Here is a 25,307-nt window from a genome sequence, read left to right as displayed (position 1 = left end):
GAGCCCAAAGAAATTTAAAATGTGTCACACCTATTGATAGAGATTATCCTAGCGGTAGATGATCTATACAATACTGCCACTCCTCCCGATCCAGGCACTCCACCTATGTCTCGAGTCTCATGGTGATATGTTGTCTCCCATATGTAGCATTGAGTAAAGGCAAAGGACACTTTGAGACTCCGATGAGTCTCTATGTATAAAGCTATATCTAGACTTGTGTATGATTCCAAGAATTCAGTGGATCTGACCATAAGGACCATTATAGTTCCAAACAATCTTGGTACTTTGAGTCTCATAGACCCCATCCCCCCATGCAGGACATTAGATGCCCGTGGGGGGCCTATCAAAAGTCACCCATCTCAAACCACTGCCAACTTTCCCACCTTGCAGGTGATGTCTCGCTGTTGTAGGAGGGTGCACCTTTCCCTCAACTTGCAAGGGCGTGAGATCCTCATCCAAATGGATTTGGGGCAGTTCCGTACAACTGTCTGCCTATGTAGTGCTGCAAGGCAAACCTAAATGTCTTTGAATCGGATGATAAGAGCCTATTCCCGAGTGGGATCCCATGGGTCCTCAACGCCGTGCTTTGGGACTCCCAAGATGGAGCCACGAACCTGTTCATAATCGATGGCAATGGTGGAGGTGTAGACTCTAATGTTGAGGTTGAGAGAGAGAGAAGTAGCTTCAGCAAACCAATGCTAGTTTGAGATATAAGTAACAGTGTTGATAATGTCAAACCGAGAGCTTTCTACCTACTCTTAATTGAAGTGACCCTCAATGGACAAGTCTCTATTTAAAAAAATAAAGAAAAAGAGATTAATTAGAATCTACAAAATGGCCAAAAAGACCTTTGAGACCGAGATTTGAAGTACAACTGATCATACTTCCCATGTAGGTGTCGACTATACTTCTATGATATTCAATGAAAAGAAAAACTATGAAACAAATACTGGTAGTAAGATACATCTCAGACAGAGCAAACTGGGCTACTGTGGCCCTTAATGTCTACGAAACATGCTTGAGATGTGCATCTGTTTCCCACCATTGATCTGAGCCTAGAGTCATGGGGCAGGCAAGCTCCGTCCAGGATCAGGGATGAGCACTTAAATGCAAAAGTAAGCCTAGTTGGGAACCCTACTGAAATCCCGGCCTTGTGAGCATGTCCAAAATCTGTCTCTGTTGCCTTTTGCCTCGCTCTATTGGTCTCACCTACAAATGGTGTGATGCAGCTTGGCACTGAAAGAGAGAGACTCCAGGGCCATTTCAGGTTGCAATCATCAAATGTGAATTACCGAACATATTACTTGTTAAAATGTACCTTATGCTTAGTCCATATTAATGATATTTGATGTCCTAAGGGGCACAAATTTCTGACTAGGTGTGTTTTGTTTGAAATATCGACTGTCATTAGAAATGGGAAATAGTATCCATTCCTCAGAACTTGCTCGAGTCAGAGAGGGGACAATTGCAAATGTGATATACAATTTTCAATGCAATGGATACCAAAAACTCTGATGGAGAGTTCAGCATAGTATGTTAAAGTAACAATCCATAGAAGGAAAAATGCTACAAATTTGAAAAGCAAGCGATAGCTAGCTATCACATCATGCTGTACTTGTCATTCTTCTTATATATCAGAAAATCTTCCTCAAGCTTGGCCAAAAGTAATCCTAGGGAGTCTGTATCGGTTGAGAACGCGAGTAACATGTCATTTATGCAGACCTGCAAAACAGGCAAATTGACATGAGCCAACATTAAGACATCTACAGAGAAAGGACACCATACAATTGTGTTCCCAAAAGGGTTCAGCACATTCTTCAACATGCTAGTTCCAAGCAAAGATCAGCTACACAAAACCATTGTAACAAGTGCTAGATAAGCAATGCACTCAAGGTGACCTGAGAAATGAGTGCATGCACATTTTTTCAGTAGGGGAATTCTGAGCATATAAAAAAGAATATTTTCTTGAGTGAACGGTCTATAAACTGCAGGACAAAACAGTGGAGCTCAAGAGTCTCTTACCCCATCATGACTCCTTAACCAATCCATAAAAGCTTCTCCTGTCAGAGGTCGGGGCCCATTTTCCATAGAATCATCCTCTTCTTCACTTCGTTTGCGTTTACAGATTCCTACAGTTTGAGTCGTATCATTTTTCCAAATTGGAGCTCTCTTGTGCTTTGTTAAAGAAGAAGATCCCAGATCATCCATCCATGGTGGTTTCGAAGTATATCAGCATTAGATACAATATTGGACTCCGGATTTTGTTCATCTTGACAAATTGACAAGTTGCAACCCTCTGAATTTGTCTGTAAGGGTATCTCTGTGCCGTCATGATCCAAGTCAGCTTCAGTGCTGCTGTTGATTATATCAGGGAATGGAAGACTCAATTCTTCCATCATCAAATATATTTTGATATGCAGATAACTTACCTGTATGGCCACAAGCTCTTCAGCATTGCATTTAAAAAAGTAACTCAATACAATCCTTTCCCTCCCCCATGCCGATCTTTTCCACATATAACATAAAATATGTGCATTCACAAACATACTTTTTTAGTAAAAGACCCTTTCATTAAGAAGAATGTACATTTATAGCTGTCCCAAAGTGAAACAGCTACTTCACATACAGGTGTGAAAAAGGACAGTCATAGCTGCTCCCATGAAGAGCAGCTAGTAGTCCAAAACTAAAAACAGTGGAAGAACACTCTAGCAGGGCCGGAGGAAGATCTCCCATGAAAAGCGCGTCCTGAAGGGAGTGATGCAGGGAGGAACAGAAGACATGATAATATTTACAGAAGAGTGTCCGTACAACTGAGTTACGGGCATGATTTAAAAACCAGAGTCCCCAATAACGACACCAACCGAAGAACTGAACATCCGGTGTAGAGGCATATCTCCCAAATAATCACCACAAACATACACAGCATGTAGTATCCAGATACTCACAATACTTGCATTGCCCTATGACACACACATGCACAAGGATGGACATCCCAACCTTTTTGAAGGATTGAACTACGACCTGAAACAATGCATAGGAAGATGTATTGTGTAGCTTTTCATGCCTGAAGTTCATCCATCTTTTTCTGGTTTGAAAGGACTATTCTACCTAAGAATCTAGTTCTGCTATCACTCATGCAATAAACTCTTTGCAGCTATGGGTGCTGTGACACTCGGAATTGCCATGAAAGGTCTCCAGTGTTTCAAGTGATGATTTTTACGAAGGACTTCAATCATGTCTACTTGTGGCTTGGCACCAAGCCCCTGGCTAGATACAATTAAACCTCTCTCTCTCTCTCTCTCTCTCTCTCTCAAACGGAAAGGCTCCAGACACACAAGGGCTAGTGGCTGAAATGCTGAAATGGGGGGGTGAGAAGACAAAGAAAATGCTCACTACACTCATAAATCGAGCTTTAGAAGAAGGCTTTTCCAAGGAATGGCAGCTTAGCAGGATCATACCAATCCATAAGAGCAGGGACAGCAAAGTGGCCAAAAACTACTGCACCATCATGGTGAGTAGCCTAATGGCCAAGTTATATGGCACAATAATTGAGCAAAAACTCAGCAAATGGGCGGAAGAGCAAGGAGCCAGGGCACCATCCAAGGCAGGGTTTCGTCCTAAACATTTGACAATAGACCACTTGGTTGCCATATGGGCTGCAACGGAGGGGGTCAAGAATAAGAAAGAAGTAGTCTACTGTTGCTTTGTAGACTTTAAGAAAGCATTTGACACAATTCCACGCAAAAAGCTATGGGAAAGACTGGAAAAGCTCGAAGTCCCTCAGGAAATTAGAGAAGCCACATACAAGTTATATGAGAAAGTATTAGCTGAATTAGCACAACCACTTGTAGATGGCTCATGTTTTGAAGGAAAATTCATCATAAGCAGTGACATAGGAGTCAAGCAAGGCTGCCCCCTCTCACCAATTCTCTTTGGTCTGTTCATCGATGAATCGGAAGAGTGGATGAGAACACACAGCGGCGAAGGTGTCCAGATTGCAGGCTATGCCCTCTTATTGCTTATTTACGCAGATGATGTAGTCTTCTTCGCAAAAAGCAAGAAAGAGATGCAAACACATTTGGATACACTGGGAAAATTCTGCACACACTCACGAATGCAAGTCAACATATCCAAGACAAAAGTGATGGTGATTGGGACTCGGAATAAACAGGTTGATTTCACTTTTGAGGGGGAGCCTCTGGACAGTGTCACTACATACAAATATTTGGGGCTGGAATTTGCAGACACTTACAAGTAGAATGCATGTATGGAAAGAAGAATCCTAGGAGGTTTGAAAGCTCTACATAGCTTCTAAAACAAGTGCAGAAAGGCACACTTGTGGAATTTAGAAATGAGAAAGTTTTTGTATACCATGCTCATACAAACAGTGGTCCTTTACAGGTGTCCAGCCTGGGCACCTGGGGTCTCCAGGGCCTATTGGAAATGAATAAAGACTTTGCATAAACGATTTCTCATAGGGGAGTTAGGGGTGAAGGCACAAACACCGTACCCCATCTTGTTGGCTGAGACATGTATGATACCTCTCGAAGGAGAGGCATTGTGCCAATTCATGGCATACCTCAACAAAGTTGGAAAGATGGACGCCAATAGGATACCACACAAAACAATGGAAGCTACGCGAATCGCTGGATGGCACAAAGAGGGGCTGAAATGGATGGAATTATGGGGTATAACCGCTGCTGACATCCCTGAAGATGCATGTGAAATCAGGGAGTTAGTGATGCAGAGAATGCTACAGAAGCTATGGCAAGAACCAGGAGCAAAAATGCAGTTTTATAAGCAGGAAATCAATCTGATGGACAGCTATGGAATGCAGAAATACCTGGGGGAAGACATATCAATATTTAAAAGACATTTAATCTGTAAAATCAGAACTAGCTCACATGATCTCGAGGTGGAGAGGGGAAGATGGGCAAGAACCAGGGTACCAAGAGAGGAAAGAGTATGTAAAATCTGCCCCGCAGGAGAAGTAGAAAATGAGCAGCATGTACTCCTAACATGTCAAGCATATGCGCAAATCAGAGAATGTTATAGGGGCAATAGAAGCAACCTGAAATCCCTACTGGAGTGGCCAGCCAAAGAGCTAGGCAACTACATAAAGGAAATTTTAGAATATCGCAACAAAGTACTTGGTCTAGCACACAAGCTAGCACAACAAGTACTCACTGTATAGCACATTTATGCTTTTATTTATGCTATTTTCTTTCAATGTTGATAGTGATCACTGTCCCATAGATACTGAAGGGTCTCACGAGGATGTTAATACAATCATATCATCTCTCTTTCTCTCTCTCTCTCTCTCTCTCTCTCTCTCTCTCTCTCTCTATCTTTTTATAAGAGAGAGGGTACAAACCCATTTACTGCAAGAAGCTGTGAAAGGAATCTCTAAAAAGTGGTGACCAATTTCTCCAAGGGATGGTTATTTGTGAGAAGCTCCCCTTATCCTGCACGTTCATGAGCTAAGCAGTTGGATAAACGGAGGACCTGTTTAATGACATCAATGGACCTAGCTTCCCTCCGTTAGATGCTAAAGTTTTGTTATATCTATCATCCTTTTTAATTTCTCTTTATGACATCAAAAGCCAGTCCGTCCTTCCCGCACTTTCTAAGATGGTGGTCCAAGATTCTACCATTCCTTTTCAGGAAAGTCCATTGCTCCTACCAGCCAGCAAAAAGTTTAGTGTCTAGAATATCCATTACATTCTAAAACATGTCAGCCCTACTTTGAGATGGTCCCTCTAAGCCACATCTTTTGAAGAACAGATATCTAGCCACCTTATGTCCCACATCTCCACTGATTTTCTTTTTCTTTCCAAACGTTTATGTTTACTAGGCAGAACATTCTTAAATCTTGCAAATAGTACAATTTACATCATAATCCCCTCATAGAGAGAGCTTTGATATTCTCTATGATGGTGTTTTCGTTGAGAGCAAAGTAGTGTGTATGTGTTTATTCAGCCTAGAAGGTTGAGCTGATTACTTTTCCGTATACAGCCCAATCTTCCAAGAGAACATGCTCCATTTGGGGCTTTGATGACAAGAAACCTACTAGTTGTCATCAACCACACTATGGATTGATGGAGTGCATTTTAACATGCTGTCCCCAAACGCAAAAGAGAAGGTACCATGTCCAGAGGCATCATTACACGAGAATTGGAAGAGGTCTGTCTTGAGCATTGGTGACATACATGGTTTCCAACAAAATGACTTACTGAACTTCAATGCTCCCTTCTCTTCCAGTCTATGAATTGCCATGGGTCAATTGTTCATCAGTGACCAGAGACAAGCTTTATTATATGCAAGTCCATCGGCAGCTCACAAAGATGGCACCTGCGTCATCACTTTTAGCGTTTGCCTGTCAGAATGAGCTCACCATGCTTAGTTTAGATACTCCACTCCCTCCTCAAAGTGCTACATTCAACTGGACAATGCTGGTTCCTCTCAGAAAATCAGAGATATTTGTTTCCAAGACCAAACGCCAAATGCCCATGACTGGCTCCCATGCTGGTTACAAACCTTACAAACAGATAGCACAAGTTGCTAGGATAGAGCTCTTCTTCTTCAAAAGGCACAAAAACACAGACATAGGCACAGGCACAGGCACAGGCACAGACACAAGCACACGTGCATACACATTATAGAGGACGTAGAGTCACCGATTGATACGTGGTATAGTGTGCTTTACAAAAAACCAGCTTGTCCTTTGGATCTCTTCTAAATCTTCAGCCCCGTGGCTGATTTTCCCTTCATGTTGGTTTTTAAACAACTTGGCCATCACCAAATTGACCATAATAGGTCTACAATAGCCTAATTGATTCTTGCCAATTCCACTTCTTCCCTCTAGTTTATCTTAGCATCTCTGCACAAAGTGTATATCAGCATCATCCATGGAAAGAGACGTGCATTTACATTAGTGCCATGGACTTCACACATATCTTCAGACTTTGCCTTGTTAGTTGACTAAGACCACCATCCCGAGGGATGATCTGTATAGTGCTTCCACTCATCCCAATCCTCGCACTCCTCTTATCTCCCTAGTCTCATCCCGGTATGCTGCCTCCCATGTGTATCCACTGCCTACTGGCAAAGGGCACTTTCGGCTCTGGTGTCTGTGAAAAAAGCTATGTCTCGACTTGTGTAGGACTCCAAGAAATTCCCTAGATCTTACCATAAGGGACCATCTAAACAGGTCAAGTTAAGGTCTCGGTATTCTGAACCTCAAAGACCCCACCCCCCTATGTAGGGGGAGCCACCAAATGCCTATCGAGGGCTTATCAAGAGCCGCCCCTCTCAATCTATTACCCACTTCCCCTCCTTGCGGGCGATATCCCACTGCTGTATGAGAGTATGCCTCTCCTCTACCTGTAGAGATGTAAGGTGCTCATCCAAGTAGATCTCACGGTATCCCGTAGGCTTGATCATCTATGTATTGCGGTGAGGCGACTTGGAGTGTCCCCTGGAGTGAATGATGATGGGCTGCTCTTGGTTGGGGTCCCGTCCTATACTCCAAGGCCCCTCAATCCCATGCTCCTAGACTCCTAGGGTAAGTCACCTATTGGATCTTTGCTACTACCCCAAAATGGTGGCTGAAACGGTGGCCTTTGCATGCTCTTGTTTCGTGACATCGGCCCATCTAGGAGTCTCTACGATAGCCGACTATATGATGCCTATCTATGCCCCTAGTACCTCCGATGCTGGCCCTCTTGCCACGACTGTCGCTACAACTGCCACCTCCTTATGGACTTGTAATATCTCTTGACCATGGTCCACCTCTCATGCGCGGAGGCGGTGAAGCTCCATGATGAGCTGTTTCTAGGCATTAGATGAGATTGTGTAAGCCTGAAGAACGAGTATGGATCAGGCCTGAACGGGGGCTGAGTGATGGAGGGTGGGGACATGGGGGGGTGTCGCGCATGCGCGCAAGGGGGGGAGGGGGGGGCAGGGGACTGACAGTGGCGAGGGGATAACTGGAATGTGGAGTCCATGGAATCTGAGAGGGTAATGATGGCTGGCTGAGCAGTAAGGGTTTATAAACGAGGAAAACTGAGGTGAGGCATTGTCATGATAAGAGAAACGACTATTTTGTAATTAATAGACATTAGAACAATCAAAACATTATGTGCCAATTTGATGGTGAGGCATGTGTTTGTATTTATGATGGACACAAATTGGTATTGTTACCAAATTTGGACATGTAACATTTATTTCATTAATAAAGATGAGCACCCACGAGTCTAGGTCCTAAGGGTAATAGGAAAGGGAGGGTGCATTAAAGTGCATTAAATGATAGGTGCATGGGTGATAGGCTAAGGTTAGTAGGTCCAAATGGGAAGAAGATGGAACGTGAAGGCTTGGCCATGGTATATGCAGTCAAAAAATTTAGGCATTACTTGTTGGCAAACAAGTTTGTTTTCTTTGTTGATCACCAGACCCTCCTCTACTTAGTCAATAAACCATGCATGAGATTTGAATGTTTAACCCAACCACTGTTAGAGACCTCACTAAACTAGGCTGAAATAGCTGAAGAAAGTCGTATACTTATAAACCCTTCGATACGGGAAAGGGAATGGCCCTTGTACATAATGTAAATGGCCAATCATGTCTCGGATGGATGCCATTTCCTTCCACGACTGATGAAGAAAAGAAAAGGCGGGTTAAGGAAAATGTTTTTGGATGTAAGAAACATAAGCCAAGGCATGGGGCATGTCGGGAATGAAACCAAAGGCCTAAACCGGAATCGGCCTAATCACAATCAGCTGCTGCAGCAATTTTTTTGGCAAAAGATGGTCGACTAGGTCTAGAGCAGCTCTAGAAGCCATCAGAAAGACTTAACCTGCTGCAATGTGTGAAAAAACAGACATGAAACAGGTCAACCAGCTTCAAAACAGGTGTGCCACTGCCTTAGAGATTATTATTTCTAACAGTACTAGGAATGAGATCCTCCTTGCTTTTTTTGCCTCATAGACCCTAGAGGCTTGCAAACCTAACCTTTTCTTCTTTCTCCTTTCTCTATGCACATATCCAAAGGACTTCATGATAACAGGTAGTGAATTCTTTTTTCACGGATACTGCAATGGATCTTTTAATTTCTCGACTCTGAATGCTCCTTTCGATATAAGGCTCAGCCAACTAATACTTTAATTTAGACACCAACAGCCATCAATTGACATATCTTAGTGCTTTGGTACAATCCCTCCCGCAACGCTTGCCTATTAATTGACAAGGAAGACCATGCCACAACTCCGCACTTTGACAATGAAGATTTAGACACCAGCAGCCATCAGTTGACATATCTTAGTGCTTTGCTACAATCCCCCCCATGACGCTCGCCGATTATGTGACAAGGAAGACGATGCCACAACTCCACACCTTGACAAGGAAGGCTCCTCTTAAGTATGAACGAAACTCCAAGAGCAAAGCTCATGGGAAGGTCTTGTACAAGAGCTACAAAAAATCCAAGGTTGAGACTAAAAGTGTCACCTTAACCTTGCGGCGGACTCCGAGAAGAATGGGGAGCCACTCCACTTCCTGAGGAAAACAATGCTCTTCTTGGTAGAAGCTGCCCCGGAAGACCCTTGCATGCTCCCCTAAATGGCCACTCAGTTGTGTACAATATTTGTCCAAATACTGGCCAATGTGTGTGCAAGGTCGACCTCGAAACCATCCAAAGCCTTTGTCCATCTGGATCTCCAAATATGCCATGCTGATATGCTCTCCAAAATCTCCCAGGAAGTATCCACAGAGGCATATGCACGTCTGTAAGGAGAACCAAGAGCCTCATCTAGAGAGCATGACTCAATGTCGTCGAATAGAGAGAGTCCAAGAAGAGTCATGTCTTTCATAAAACACTTGAGGCCTTGAAAAGGAAAGCCACGCCAGAGAGCCCCATGTCATGAAGAAGAGAGAACAAATAAAGATGCTAAAAAAACTAGTAATCCCCTTCCACATGATCCTTGCCTGTTTGCACTCCCGTAAGCAATGCTGAATAGACTCCTAAGCAAAAAGGCAACCGATACAAATAGACTCTACACTGAACATGGACCTCCACTACGATGCCTTTATGAATAGAAAGCCAAAAGAAAAGAGAAATTTTTATATCCCTAAGGGATTTCCAGAGTCTCTTTCAAAAGGATTTCTACAAGTCAACATAAATTTGAAAATTCTCACAATGAAGAGTTCCAGCCTCGAAGCCTGAGCTTAAACTACCTGGCATTATTGACCATGTAAAAAGAAGGAGAGGCTCTTCTCTAGGTGCCTTGCCTCAATCCATTTCCACTTCCTAGAGTCCAAGTTGCAAATACTTTATGGGGACACCTCCCTAGACCAAATCCTCCATGCACCCAAGGGTATGTGCAGGAACTCTAAGGAGAATATTGAGAGATAAGAGGCTGCCACATAGGCAGCACATCGGCTGCCATCTAGCGAGTAGATCATCCCGAAGCCAAAAAACACTACTCCACATGACCTACAACCTTGGCAGGCTGAAATGCAATATCCATAAGGATATCATGTATAGACCTAAACAACTTATCCCTTGAAATGAACGTCAAAGACCGAGGAACCCCATGTAATAGTCATAGTCCTATGACTTGAAGTGGGATCCCTAATCTTGTGAAGGCCCCAAGCCAAGTAGACCAAAAGTGAGGCCTGTCACCTACATGAACCCAATCCAAGGGTATGTTTGCAGCAATATGCTGAATTTTCCCTGCACTTCCTCTGAGGTGACTTACTAAGTGGACCACTCTACACTGCTCACTTTCGGCAATGGTTGCATCAAACTACTACAGCTGTGTTTTGACCTGTTCGATTCGTTCGAAGCTCTAATTCAGCAAGAGGGTCACTCTACCCTCCAATTCAGCTATATGGTCAGCCTGCTTCTCACCATTATCAAATAGACTTACCAAGCTAGCACGGTGTTCGTGCTCCGAATTGTGGTACATGTCCCTCCAATATGCAACTGTTTCATCTTGTCTAGAGCTGCTCTATCTACAATCCTCTGGAAGGATTTTGAATTCCTTCCTGGCTTCTCTCCCATCTAGACAGCGTATATAATGAGTAGTACCAAGTGGTCTGCCATGATCATCAAGTATTCTGTCATTCCACATGACATGCTACCTATCAATTTCTTCCCGAAAGAAAGGGGAAACTCTCCGAAGAGTATTCATGAACATGGCCCAAGCTTTTAGAATAGCAGTCATAAAAGGTAAGGAGGGAGCCTATGGGCCAAGGTAAAGACCGGCCTACTTCCCTTATCACTAATCCAAAAGCCACTCGTTTTATTCCAATTAATATGTGCATCTGCTGCAAAGCAAAATGAGTCCAATGCTGCCTTGAAAGAAAAGAGATTCCTTGGAGTGGCATCACAAAAAAACAGCAGTATTATCAGCCAACTCACTATCATAGAGCTCCTCATTCTGTCTTAGGGGAAGTCTCAACCCAATCATGTCTACCTGAGATCTCAAAATATGATCGTTACTTCAACCACAAATAAATACAAGAAGGGGACAAGAGGGCATCCCTGGTGAACTGATCTAGAAATCTGAAACCTCTCTCCCTTGTCTCCTCTGATAAGAACTTGGCTGTGGGCCAATCTATATAAATAGGAAACCAACATTCTCAAAATCTAGGAGTAGAATGACAAGCCGCTGGCCGCTTTACATAGCCCAATGTGAAGCCTCCAAGAATGAGAAGATATTATCAAAAATGCTTTGGCCACACACGAAGCCCACCTATGTATCATGAGTGAGATTTGGAAGAAGGAGCTGCGAACATAGACTGATCGGTCGACGTGTCCAACCTTATAAAAGGCTCCCAAAAGATTGATGGGCCCAATAGATCAAACTTCTGCAACCTTCTTTTGGGATTAAGATGGATGAGCCCTCTCTAAGTGAATCATGCATAGTACTAGAGTCCCAAATGCCCTACAGGGCTGAGGTAAAATGGTCCCCAATCATGCCCCAAAAAGTAATGAATGAACCCTTGTAAGTGAATCAGACAGAGTACCAGAGTCCCAAATACACAGCTGAGGTAACATGGTCCATCATGTCCCAAAAAGCAATAAAAAAAGGTGTCCACCAATCTGAACTTGAACATTTGTCCTTGTGAAGGGCGAGAACTACAGTCCTAAATTTCTGATTGGTGAAAGTGCATCAAGTAAGACTCTTGTGTCTAGTTTCACCAATGCTAGGATATCCTGCGAAACTCTCATGTCTAGTTTCACCAATGCTATGATATCCTATAGGGCTGAGGTAAAATGGTCCCTCATCATGCCCCGAAAAGTAATGAATAAACCCTTGTAAGTGAATCAGGCATAGTACCAGAGTCCCAAATACATGGCTGAGGTAACACGGTCCCGTCCCCAAACACTAGCACCAAAGAGGATTGCTACCACATATGAAGGAGTGACACTCCACCCTACAAGTGAGATACCCGAATCTGCAAAACATCCTCTGTGAGGGCCTCCTCTGCATACAAGGCATCTGGGATCCTGATACTGGCAGAGCACTACCTTGCATGAGGCTCATTAGAATCACCGGAGATGATCTGAGGTGGAAACCTCTGGTGCAACACATACCAAGCCACCTTTGTCTAATGCCCAAATCATCAACATAAATTTTGTCAATCAGCGCTTGGATGGGCATCTCACCACGAGAGCAGGAGAGAAAGAGGCAGGGTCTGAAAGTGGCTGCTCGGACGTAAGACCGGGACCTTGAGTAGGATATGAAGGAATATCCTCTCTCTAGTTCCATCCGAGGCTAGGTCTGGGGCATCATTGGCCACCGCCTGAACAGGGGAGGGGCATCAATACCCGCAACTAGACTTGAAATATCATTAGTCCCAACTGGAGTGGGATCCAAGGCAAGAGAACATCCCTGATGATTTGAAGGTCATCTGAGCATCCTCTCTCTAGTCCCATCTGAGGCTAGGTCTGGGGCATTACTGGCCACAGCTTGAATAGGGGAGGGGCATGACTACTCACAACTAGACTTGGGATATCATTAGTCCCAACCGGAGTGGGATCCAAGGCATGAGAACATCCCTGATGATTTGAAGGTCATAGAAGGATGGTAACCCCAACGGGGGCAAGTGGTGCTGGACGAGTGGGACATGACGCTGGTGCTAAACGTGTAGGAATGCCGAATGAGCACTACGAGGAAGGGCTGCATGAGAAGACTTCTTGGGTCCTTTCTTCTTCTTTGGGCCATTTCTAGCAAAATGCCTAAAGGTTATGCGAATCTTGCACAGGTTCAGGCTGCCAGCTATCTTGACTCTCTCTCGGAGAAGAGAACCATCCAGATGTTGTAGCAAACACGGTCATCTATAATGTTAGGGTCCACATGATGACCCTCACTATAGGTACCCATCAAACCTTATCGCCTGCACTGTGGAAGACAGCGAGCCGGGGGGTAGATCTTTGTGAACAAACCAAAAGTGGCTCAAATCGTGGCAAGAAGTAGGTGATAAACCTATGGAAGACCGGAAAATCTGATAAAGAGAGAAGTGACCTGTCTGTCCTCCTCTGCATGATCAAACCCCACGTGAAGGGTGAAACAAAACCTCTACTGGAACCAAGCGCCAAGGGGTTAGTCTTGAGTACTACGCTCGCGGCCTCAATTTGTCCCTTTAACATTTTCCAGAATACAGTAAGTATCAAGGTGAGTTATAACAACAAGCACATTCTAGGAGAAAAGATGACAAAAAATGGATCCACACTCACATGGTCAGGTACTTGTTCCTTTATCGGTTTCAATTTGCCCTTAGCACCCACACGCTCAACACCTGCTTGCACTTCTTTTACAACTTTGGAAAATCCAGTTTCATCACTGAAACGTTTCCAGTCCAATTTATACCCTAATCTGCAGCACTCCATGATGTACTCTGCAACAGTTTCTTCTTTGATTGGTTTTGGACGATCAGGTAGATTCTATAAAAGAGGCACTAGAGCACTGTCAGACAATTATGATCATTGTGAATTGAAAGAGGGACCAGTCAATTGATGAGATTTTACAGGAACACAGATTTCTTTTTGCATTAAAAAGAAATATTTCTTTGAATCAACCTAATAATGTGAATCATTAGACATCACCTGTCATGAACTGCATGTGTACTGTCAAATATTGTGCATATTACTTACAAATACAGAGCAACAAAAGATGAATTTCCTTGGGGTTAAATTCACAGGTACACACCGCAATTTCTGAAATGGCCAGACCCTTTTCTTGCCACATTTTCCATGCCTCAACCTTGGCGGGAGTGGCCTTGATATCAGAGCCTTGATATGATACAATTGAGGTATCATGCGGGTCTAATCTTTCCACGCCATCTAAGGATAGCCCAAATTCTGCTGATATCCTTTGAATTGCAGCAAGAATCTCGTCACCATGTTTGTTGACAAGCCACTGAAAGGAGCTCATGGTTACACACAACGGCAAGTAGATTAAGACAGGTACACCAACCAATTACATTATTTGAGAATTAAAGAATTTTAAAGAGCAGAGCCATATACTAGAGTCTTCCAGCTTTACTTCAAAGGATAAAACCACATATTTCCAAACTATAACACAGCACGTGCTCTGAAGCTTACAAAAAGCCACAGCATCCATTCTTACAAGGTCACATCCATCACTGTGCACCAGCAAGGGCATTTGTTATATGATATATCAAGAATTCAAGTTCTGCTCAGAACTTATGGGATGTAGTCTCTTGGTAAGAGCATACTCCACAAACTATGTCATTGAACACAAGACCCTGCACTCCATTTGTAGGGGCGTACTGATATTTAGCCCCACCTTATTTTTATTCAGCCTATTTCCCATAAATCCACGATTCGAAGTTTCAGCTATTCCTTGGGAGTAAGTACATAGTCATATAAAGTAACGCAGATAATACCTCCCCATACAGAAATGGTGAAAAGAAAACAAATTATTTCTTCTCCCTGCATGCTCTCAAATTTCAAAAAATAATCTTTTTGCTGAAAATCACTTGCCAAAAAATAATATTTTTATTGAAAATCACTTGCCAAAGCAAATCTAGTCCCAACAGACAATCTGTAGTAAGTTCACAACTTTCACAATGACATAAAAGAGGTAATTTCTCTTTCGCAGAATTTAAAACTTAGCTCCTCCTTTATTAACCTGCTCCATCAAATATTTCACTCCCATCCATCTCACCCCCCTGCAAAGAGGAGGAAACAAAAAAGAAAAGAAAGAAAGACAAGTGTGGAACCATAACCGTCCGCCAAGCCCCCTAGCTTTGGTTTCCCGTGTACCATTTAATTCTGCCATAAGAAGATATGGACTAGACATCTAAGCTGTCCCATGCATCCTCAGTAGTACCACCAGTGAGCGACAATGTACCAAGCTGTGGCCGACACCCAGTTAACCACCAACACTCAACCTGCCGAGGAAAGACTGGATTAACTCCAATATAGTATCTTGCAACAAACATTCTCAAGGATTGGAGCTATCTGCTACTCAACGGCAATATCCATCCAACCTGGCACCCTAAATAGCATGCAGTTTGGCCTCGGCAGATCCATAAGAAGTCAAAGTCCCACCCCAAATGGGAGATCCCTCTGTCACAATGTGAAAATGTACTGGCTTATGCCAATTGATCGTGGCCCCCGATGGTATACTACCTATCCAAAAGGCAACATACCCTCTCGAGGCAAGTAGCCAATGATCCCTCCACAAACAAGCATGTATCATCTACAAACTCTCAATCCAATAACTACTACTGGATCGGAAGGCACATCCCTACAAACCCTGCCTCCTACGATGAAGTAGTCCACATCTTCAACAAAGAGCAACAAAAAAGGGGCCAGCAAGCACCCTTGCCGTACTTAGTGTAAAAGAGAAAAGGCCTCCACTGTGTGGGCAACAAGGATGGAGTTGCCTGCATAAAGAACAGCAACAACTTTGATCCACCGAGTTGAGGATCACTTTCTCATAGTGCCCCTAGAGAAGCACAATCCACCTTTCCTAAGCCTTCTGAGGCTACAATTCTTGATAGACCCAGATATTGTCAAGGATGCCTTGCTCTAGTACAAACCCCATCTTTGTGTCACGAATAATGTTGGGAAGATGGTGCAAACAAAGACTACAGACCTTGGCAAAGGTCTTCTTGGTTATAACTAGAAGGGTGATTAGCCATCCCTGCCTTATGTCACCTCCATCTACCTCTTTGGGGATGAGGCATATCCAACCGCAAAGACAGGGAAATTGGCATCTGAGATCAAATATCTCTTGGTGAGCATGACAGATTAATAGCTGTGATTGCTTAATGTCAGCTCTATCTAACCCTTTGGCAATAAGGCATGTCCGATCGCAAGAGAGGGAAGGTGGTATCAATCCAAGATCAACTATCTCTTGGTAAGCATGACAAATAAGGGTATCATTTAGGCCTCAAACTATCTAAATTAAAGAGAGAGGCCATCCTCATTCAGGCACTTTGCATTTGTAGGACCCCCTTTATGGCCTCAGGAGACTCATTGTCTCTAAATAGGGTTCCAACCAACTTTTCATGGTCTCTAAATAGCTCAGACACCAACTATGCACCCTCCCATTGACGACACATTGTTAGAGACAAGATCTCCGAACCATACCTAGGGAAGAGGCCCCCACTCCAATGGATGTCTACCACTAAGAACAATCTTGTCACATGAGAATGTCCAATGGGCTGCCAACAATGGTCCATTGGAGCTCCTCAAGTATCTACTTTTGATCCTATTGATTGGCATAGTTATAAAAACCCATTCACAATCCAACTTCACTACTATCAAACTCATGGGGAGGAAGGTGGGGTGTGAAGGCGGCCTTAGAGCTCAAGGCTTCTTTAAATCCTTCCACTGTAATATCCTCTGATCGGGATTTGACAGATGATAATCCATATCTCTGCACGGCTGTGCAAGAGGCATCATTAGCAATACACCTACACTCTAGGACCAAATCATTAGAATCAAGGCAGCAACCCCAACCTTTAAGCAATTAGGTTCATCAATGGCATAAAAAGGCACTTTGCAACTATGAAAAAACTACATCCATGTGGACAAAGCTTAAAAGTCTGCCGACCCGAGGGATTCCTAAGGCAAAAATAAGCTCATGCTTGGCCCTTGCTTCTTATATAATTCATTTGTTATCCTCTTGCACCCAACCAATGATGAGCTTATCCATAATATGATCCTTTCTTGAAAGTGGAAGGGAAACAATATCCACTCCTTTCTTGTGAACAAAAAACATGAAGCCTCAATATGGATAGGTGGGGCTTTCAGATGCTCCCAATTGGCTGGCTTTTCCATGCTTCAGGAATATCACCATAATCTTCAATGCAGGTGGACATTTTCGTGGCATCTACATGTAACCCTAGGGTCCAAGTCGACAAGAATTATGTCAGCAACTTTGGCTTAGCCTATAGACAAGGTTGAAATCCATACCTTGAACTAAGACCTAGAATCAAAAAGAGCGAAAGAGGTTTTGGATCCATAGTCACCCCTTAGGAACTTAGAAGAGAAAGAAGATGATTAAGGAGAAAATGGAGGAGAGGAGGGGGTCTAGCTACAGAGATGTCTGAGATGAGAAGATCACGTAGAGAAGTACACCGTGACACCTCTATGAGAGACTGCATACAATCTAGCATAATTTTTTGCATGAGAGCCATAGGTCATTGGGGTTCTACATGGGAACTAGTCAGTCAAATGTTACCAATATCTTATTTGGGGGACCAAATCTATGGCTGGTCTCCATAGCAGTCCGGAGCATTATCAATGGCCTCGTCGGTGCCTCTGCCTTGCCCGCGCTCCAAGCTGCCTCACATGTAAGATTTACGCCCATATTAGTGAGCAAAGCTGGGTAAGGTTTTTCACCTGACCTCCTCTCATCAGGTGGTGTGCCACATTGTCGCCGTAGGCAGCTAATATGTAACCAGCTTCATCCAGGTGTCACCAAGGGCCCTATAGACATACTCTTTCTGCAAGAACACAAACTGGATGCCAGAGATTGTGCTAAGTCAGGCAAGTTGCTTTTAGGACACATGTTTTTGTCGCCTACTTTGGGTACTAAGGAAGGTACTTGCATTTATGTTTCTTCTTCTATGCTCCCCTTGGTGGTTGGACACGGGGTTATTATTCCCTCTAGAGCTCTCTGGAACTTGTATGCCCCCAACATTAGAGGGAATCGTGTCCTTCTATGGAAGGAAATGCTCTTGGGCTTCCATTGCAGAGTCTTGGATTATTGGAGGTGATTTCAACATGGTGGCATGCCGGGTAGAGAAGGTGGCATTCATTGTTTGGAGAGAGCAGCTTGGGATGCCTTCTTGTTTCTGTTCAGTGGCAGAGATGTTTGGTATGATGATGCTTTTCACACTGAGTCACAATCTCTCCTGTTTTTGGTCGAATAGGAGGGTGTAGATGCCTTTTCATGCACGGATTGATAAATTTTTTAAGTTGATGGTAGGGCTCTAAATATAGGTGGGTCAGGTATACATTAGCACTGGGATGTCCACTTCAGACCACTTTCCGGTTGTTTTGATGGTTTCAGAGCATTGGTCGAGAGGCCAATTTGCCGATATCAAGATTCCATATGCCTTTTAGGCAGAGGAGGGCCTCACCAGGCTGTTTTGCAGATTTGGGATTCTCACATTCAGGGTGGACAGCCTCACCCGTCACAAGTGGCTACAGCCCTAACTGATATTAGCAACTTCTATCACTCTTGCTCGTACCAGGAGATGTGAGAGTCTCAGGCGAGAGGTTAGTATTCACCAACAATTGGCAGCCCTTCAGAGGGAAGAGCAGAAATAGCCTACAGATGCTTGGATTCAGGAGCGCCTTGCTACAGCAAGGCTCATTACCAGACATTGTTAGATCAAAGAGCAAAGACTAGAATAAGTCCAATCAAACAAATTTAGATTTTTTGTTGTTCTAAAGCTGAAAAATCTACACAGAAAATAAAAGAGAAAATGAAAGAGAAGAAAAAAGAGGTAAACAAAAACTTTTATGAAAAACAAAAGGAAGACATACTTAGCAAGCATAGCAACACTTATGTCATCATCAGTGCCCAAGCATAAGCAGTTATACTGGGTTTCTAAAGACCCGCGGAGTCTCTTGGGCAAACCTAGTGCTTACTAAAATACGTCAAATAAACAAAAGAGAAAGAAAACAAGAAATAAAGAAGAAAGGAAGCAGGTGACAAGCAAAGATAAACAAGCAAGTCAAGAAACAAAATCTTCCAAAACGAATCTCTCTCTCTCTCTCTCTCTCTCTCTTTCTCTCTCTCTTATTTAAAACATAAAAAGCTAAATGGCCCTTTACACTTATGTATCATTTCTACAAAGAGGCAAAATTACATTTCTAACTTAGAAAGCACAAGCATACTCAAACAAACTCTCTTTTGAAACGGGTTATTCAGCTCCCCGCTTTTTGTTTTCAGCTTATGTTCAATCATTCTAAACATACCTAAGGCCGATACACCATAGATAAAAGACTTCATATCTAAGATTGTGCGAACTTTTTTCATTATTTTCCTTGGATTATACCTCGTGTAATAGTAAAGTGATCAAATTACTACATTGAGTGATAAAAAACTCCTTAGTTGTACAAAGGTGCAAAAATCTATGGAATTGGGAAGAAATGACTCCATATTTTGCCAAATCAAAAATGTTTAAGTCAATGTGAGCCATTTTTATAATGTGTAAACCACTATATTCAGGTCGTTCACGTTTATCATATATATCAACCTCTACTCCTATGGTAGATTGAGAAAGTCTAAGATCTAAAAAAACACAAGAACCCCCTCTTGAAGTGCAGAGTATGCCTTTCATGCCAGAGAGTCATCCTGGACTCAGATTGGAGGTGAAGTCAATAAACACTTCTTCTCTACTCTTGGCCCTAGACATAGTAGAGAAAGTGTTTCACAGCTTCTTGACTTAGACGGTGTTCTACAGACAGATCCTGAAGCTGTCATGCATATTGCTACAGATTTTTATATCTCCCTTCTTACAACAGATGCAGACACATAGGCCAGAGATGATGTTAGGGATGCTATTTGGCAGTGTATACCTATGTTGGTGAAACACCTGATATGAGAGTCGCACTTGATGCACCTTTCACCAACATAGAATTTAAGACTGCTCGAACTGCCATCCACAAAGGCCAAATGTCCAGGTTCAGATGGACTTGCTCCCTCTTTTTTTATTGATTTTTGGGATCAGATTGGGGATCACATTACCTCAGCACTGTAAGGCATTTGGAACTCCACTGAGATGCCTGACTCACTCACAAAGGGTCTCATTCATCTTTTCCAAAAGGGAGTTGCAAGAACCTAGTGTCTCAATTAAGATCTATCACTCTATTGAGCACTCTATACAAGATTTTGGTGAAAGCAATCAGCCTACATTTGCAGCCATACTTCCAAATCTCATTCATGATTCACAAACGGGCTTTGTACATGGCAGAAGCATATTTGATAACATCTTCTCATTTTGGGAGGCTTCTGAGTGGGCCATGCACAATGGCAAAAGGCTAGCCATTCTACGCCTGGACTTCGAGAAAGCCTATGACAGGGTGGATTGGGGCTTTCTCCAGGGAACCCTTCTTCGTTTCGGATTCACAGATGCTTGGATTAGAGGGGTCTCCGCTCTTTACATATCAGCCCACAGCCAAGTACTTATTGGAGGAGTCAAGGGAGACAGGTTTCAAATCTCTAGATAAGTCCATCAGGGATGCCCTTTAGCCCCCTTTTTTTTTCTTTGGGTGGCTAAAGCTATGAGTATCTATATTAGATCTCAAGTTGATATTGCTCGGCTGAGACTTCCATTGAGGCAAGGAGATGAGCTTTTCGACAATGAGCTGGTAGATGACACGGTTTTTAAGATATGCCACACCACATACGCTCACATCTTTCAGGATAGCCTTGGATTTGTTTTGCATGGCAACAAGGGCACATGTAAACTGGCACAAATCCAATGGCTTTTGGATCAACGATGAGGACACTCCAGAGTGGGGAGCTGATATTGGTTTCACTTTGATTCAAAGGGATGTCTCAGGTATTTGGGATGCTCATTAGGTATGGGCATCTCTTCTGCACAGCAAATTTCTCTCGTGTTAGAGAGCATAAGGAGGAAACTCCTCTTTTGGAGTTCGGCCAAACTAGACATGGCATCTAGGGTCAGGGTCGTGGTGGTCAACCAGGTGTTACTGGCCATTGCTTGGTTTGTTTTTTCTTGCTGGTGCCGATCCAGGGATAGTATTAGTCAGCTTAAGAGATATGTAAGAAACCTTTTTGTGGAGTGGACTAGATGGGACGGCGGATGCCATAGCCAGGTGGCTTGGGAGACCCTGATCCTCCCCACTGGGGAAGGTCTCAATATCATTGACCCAGACTTGCAGTGCAGGGCTTTGCTTTGTAAGATGGTGATGAGAGATTGATGCCTGGACACGGGCCATGGAAGGATTTTTTCATATGCAGCATACAATCTTATACTCCCACCTCGGGAGGAGACTAGATGGACAACAATAGATGGATCTTTACTTCAGCCTAGCTCAAATCTTCCTCTTCATCTCTTATGGCTGCAATTATGAAAGCTTGGGATAGCTTTAGAAGTAAACTTCAGAGAGTTCCCCCCTCTCTCATGAAGAAATTGACAGGCACGCCATTATGTGGAATGAAAGCATACTTGATGAGGCACATCACTAGGCAGTTTCCATTACATGCAGTGGTCCAGATGGGAGCAGGACCCAGCATCCACTGTGGGATCTTGGAAAGCTTTCAGAAAGCTTTATCAATTGGTCATCTCAGAGGGAGTGCAAGGAGGATTCTGCAGATTGATGCAAACATTCCTATGGAGTGGATGAATACAAATGCTATGCCTATCACGGATTCCACTTGGTTCGGTGCTTTCACTAGGATGGGTATACCTATTCAGGTTATTGCTTTGAGGGATGCACATGAGGATGCCCTAGTTTTTGATGTTCCGTTTGGAGGCTACATATGTTTTCTGATGATATCCTTCAAGGGTTTCCCTTCCAACTGGTCAGGAATGTAGGCTGTACAGAGCATGGTACAGATTCACCGTGGTACCTGGATCCCGACCCTATTCTTCTGGCCCTGGGTTTATGGAGACTTTGGCTCTGTGGAGGTGTCCCCATCAAATCTTTGTAGTGGGACCCTGGGGAGTGGGAGTGGATTGATGAAGGGAACTGAGAGAAGAGCATCCCCTTCCTTCGTTACACGGTTAGAAATGCCATAAGATTTCAGCTTAGTTGTAGAGGTTGGAGGCCCTCTAGATCTCCTCATAGGGATGGCTTTCACATTTCTACAGATGTGCAGAAAAACTTTTGGAGGAGACTCCGGAAATCCCTCAGGAATAGAAAAATCACTCTATTCTTTTGGCTTTCTATTCACAGATGGATTGCAGTGAACTTGTGGAGGTCCAGGTATGGGGCTGACCCTACATGTCCTCATTGGCATTCTACAGTTGAGTCAATTCAGCATTGCCTTTGGGGCTGCAAACAGAGGAGGACGATCTAGAAGGATGTTACTAGGATCTTATGCACTTTCCATACATCACCCTTCTTCATGACCTGGGGCTCAGTTGCTTGGCTATCTCTTACGGGGCCTTAGGTCTTCTTCGAGGGACATGATTCAGATGGGCTTTTTCTGTTTGACGACATGTAATACAATTATGTTCTCTCCCGGATGTCTCATTCACTCCTTTCAGAGCTGCACATGTTTGTAGACACTTTATGGGAGATTTTGGCTAGTATTGCAGCATGGCATATTTGGAGAGCCAGATGTACAAAGGCATTGGATGGATCCCAAATTCACCCCTCTCAGATATTGGCAAGTATTTGGAGTGATACTATACATACCTTGATGACCATCTGGGCGAGCATGCAGGGGTCATCGAGAGCGGCCTCTGCTAGGTGGAACAATTTTTTCAGAGTATGGAGGGGATCTTCTTTCTTGCTTCAGGGTTGACATGGCATGTTCAAACTCAACCCTGGTTATTTGCTAGCTCTTTTTGAGCTTTGATTTCTCTCATGCATGGCATGATGTACTCCTACATTGAGCTTGCTCTTGCGGGTCTCTCGGCTATAGCTCTGCGGCGAACAAGTGCCACAGTCATAGTAAGCATGAAGATAAGGTCTCCTAGCATGATCTGTGCTTTAGTGCGCTAGCGAGTCTAGTGTGTCTCTGGCTCTAGTTCGGGTCCCCGTGGTCGCTGCCTCTGTGAGTCTTGCTGATCTATACAGTCTAGCCGGAAAAGCTCAGTGATCATACTATGAGCAGAGGGAGAGTTTGATTATGATCATTGATGTGAGGGAGAGTTTGATTATGATCATTGATGTCTAGACATTAGATGTAGTCCAATGTGGACAATAAAATCTTGAGGATGCAAGTTTGAGTCCTCACATGTGTATTAGATTATAGGTTTTTTATTTTCAAAGAAAGAGATTTCTATTAAGAGAAAAAACCCACGAGAGCAAGCTCAAAGCGGAATACATCATGAAACCAACAAAATGATGTGGGAAACAACCAAGGCTGAGGCTAAAAGTGCCACCTCAACCCTGTAAGAGTCTCAGAGAAGAAAGGAGAATCCTTCCATTCCCTGAAGAAAGAAACCCTCCTAGCTGACGCTGCACGGGAGTCTCCTTGCATACTCGTCCATACGGCCATCAAAGTATGTATGGTGTCTGTCCAGATACTAGCCAATGTGTGTGAGGGATGAACCTGAGTTCCCTCCAATGCCTCTGTGCAACTCGCTCTCCAGACATGCCACGCTGCTATGCTCGCCAATATTAAGAGGTATCCACAAAGGCACGTACAGCTGCAAAAGGAAGGTGTGATACCACATCCAAAGAACATGACTCAACCTGATGACGTCGAATCGAAATGGCCCAAGAAGAGTCATGTCTCTCATAAAAGACCTGAGGCCCAGTAAGAGAAAGCCAAGCCACTGAGCCCCATGTCATAAAGAATGGGGAGTGCACAAAGTGACTGAAAATCGTGGCTACCCCCATCCAAATCATCCTCGCTTGTCTACAATCCCACAAGCAATGCTGAATCGTCTCCAAAGCAGAGAGGCAATGAGGGCAAGTAGGGTCGGCTATGAATCTGAATCTCCAAAGGTTCACTGCAATCCCACCATGGATAGAAAGCCAAAAGAAAAGAGTGATCTTTCTATTCCTGTGGGAATTCCAGAGTCTCCTTCAGAAGCACCTCTACGAATCTGCAGTGATATCAAATGCCTCCCAATGAGGAACTCTGGAAGCTCTCCAACCTCTACTACTGAGCTGGAATCTCTTGGCATTACTGACCGTGTAGCTAAAGAAGGGGATGCTCTTCTCTCGATCCTTGCGTCAATCCACTCCCACTCTCCAGGGTCCCACTGCAAATGCCTAATGGGAACTCCCCCGTAGAGCCAAAGTCTCCAAGATCCAACGGAGAGAAGCCGGGGGTCTGGGTCAAGGAACCACTCTGAATCTAATCCCTGTACCAAAAGACCTACAACCCTGATAGGCTGAAAGGTAGACTCAAGCAAGATGTGCTCTGTGGACCTGAACAATCTGCCACCATCATGCACATCAAAAACCAAGGCATCCCCATGTGCATCTCGAAAGGCCAAAACCTGAAGAGGAAGACCCCCTCTTGTAAAAGCACCTGTCCAAGTGGAGCAAGTGAGAGGCATATCATCTGTGTGTACCCCCCACGGTGCCAAAGTGAATTGTGAATTTTATCTGGTTTGGGTTACAGTGGTATCAGAGCGTAGTTTTGCTACTTTCCTTGGTAGCAACGGTTCACAGACCTCGATAAAGATGTCTAGTTTGCACGTGCATATCAGAGACCCCCGCACTCAGCAAGCAGAGGCAGCTCTCCGTAGGACAGAACATCCGCAGGCGACCAGGGACTGGGCAGTGGATAGAAACCAGAGCAGGCTTGCAGACGAGCTTGCAGACGTTGGTTTGCAGAAAATCGCACATAAGCCCATATGGTTCCCTTTCTAGTATTTATTGTTCATTTATTGTTATTTGAACATTCAATTTCTAAAACGTATTCTATTTAGATGTGTTCTTCATTCATGGAAATTAAGTTGTTTTTCTGTTTTGATTTAAGATGAATAATTGTGCTCATGGATTAAGGTTCTGTAAAAAGACTATTTTCTTATTGTCTAATCCATGTAAAAAGAATATTCTTTTATTGCCTCCCAAGTAATGGGTTAAGGATGCATATTGATTATAGTTTTGGGGGGCACACCACTTGCGAGAAAAACCACCTTCATATCAAATGTGCTCC

The 25,307-nt window shown here is 43.6% G+C and overlaps 1 protein-coding gene across 1 annotated transcript in view; it reads right to left on the bottom strand.

Annotated features, from left to right (window-relative positions):
* Positions 1-1,393: 1,393 nt before the first annotated feature.
* The window catches only part of LOC147903345 (uncharacterized), a 141,722-nt gene continuing 117,808 nt past the window's right edge, over positions 1,394-25,307 (bottom strand). The window contains 5 exon segments of the mRNA XM_087372504.1: positions 1,394-1,722; positions 2,023-2,228; positions 2,231-2,429; positions 13,739-13,945; positions 14,211-14,420. Of these exon segments, the coding sequence (XP_087228630.1) occupies positions 1,600-1,722; positions 2,023-2,228; positions 2,231-2,429; positions 13,739-13,945; positions 14,211-14,420 (945 nt within the window). The 3' untranslated portion in view covers positions 1,394-1,599.

Source organism: Dipteris shenzhenensis, chromosome 3 (assembly GCF_047967505.1).
Source record: "Dipteris shenzhenensis isolate YYH24624 ecotype China chromosome 3, Dip_SZ_1.0, whole genome shotgun sequence".
Taxonomy (NCBI): domain Eukaryota; kingdom Viridiplantae; phylum Streptophyta; class Polypodiopsida; order Gleicheniales; family Dipteridaceae; genus Dipteris; species Dipteris shenzhenensis.
Note: the sequence above shows the minus strand (reverse complement) of the source record. Positions and strands in the feature narration are given on the sequence as shown.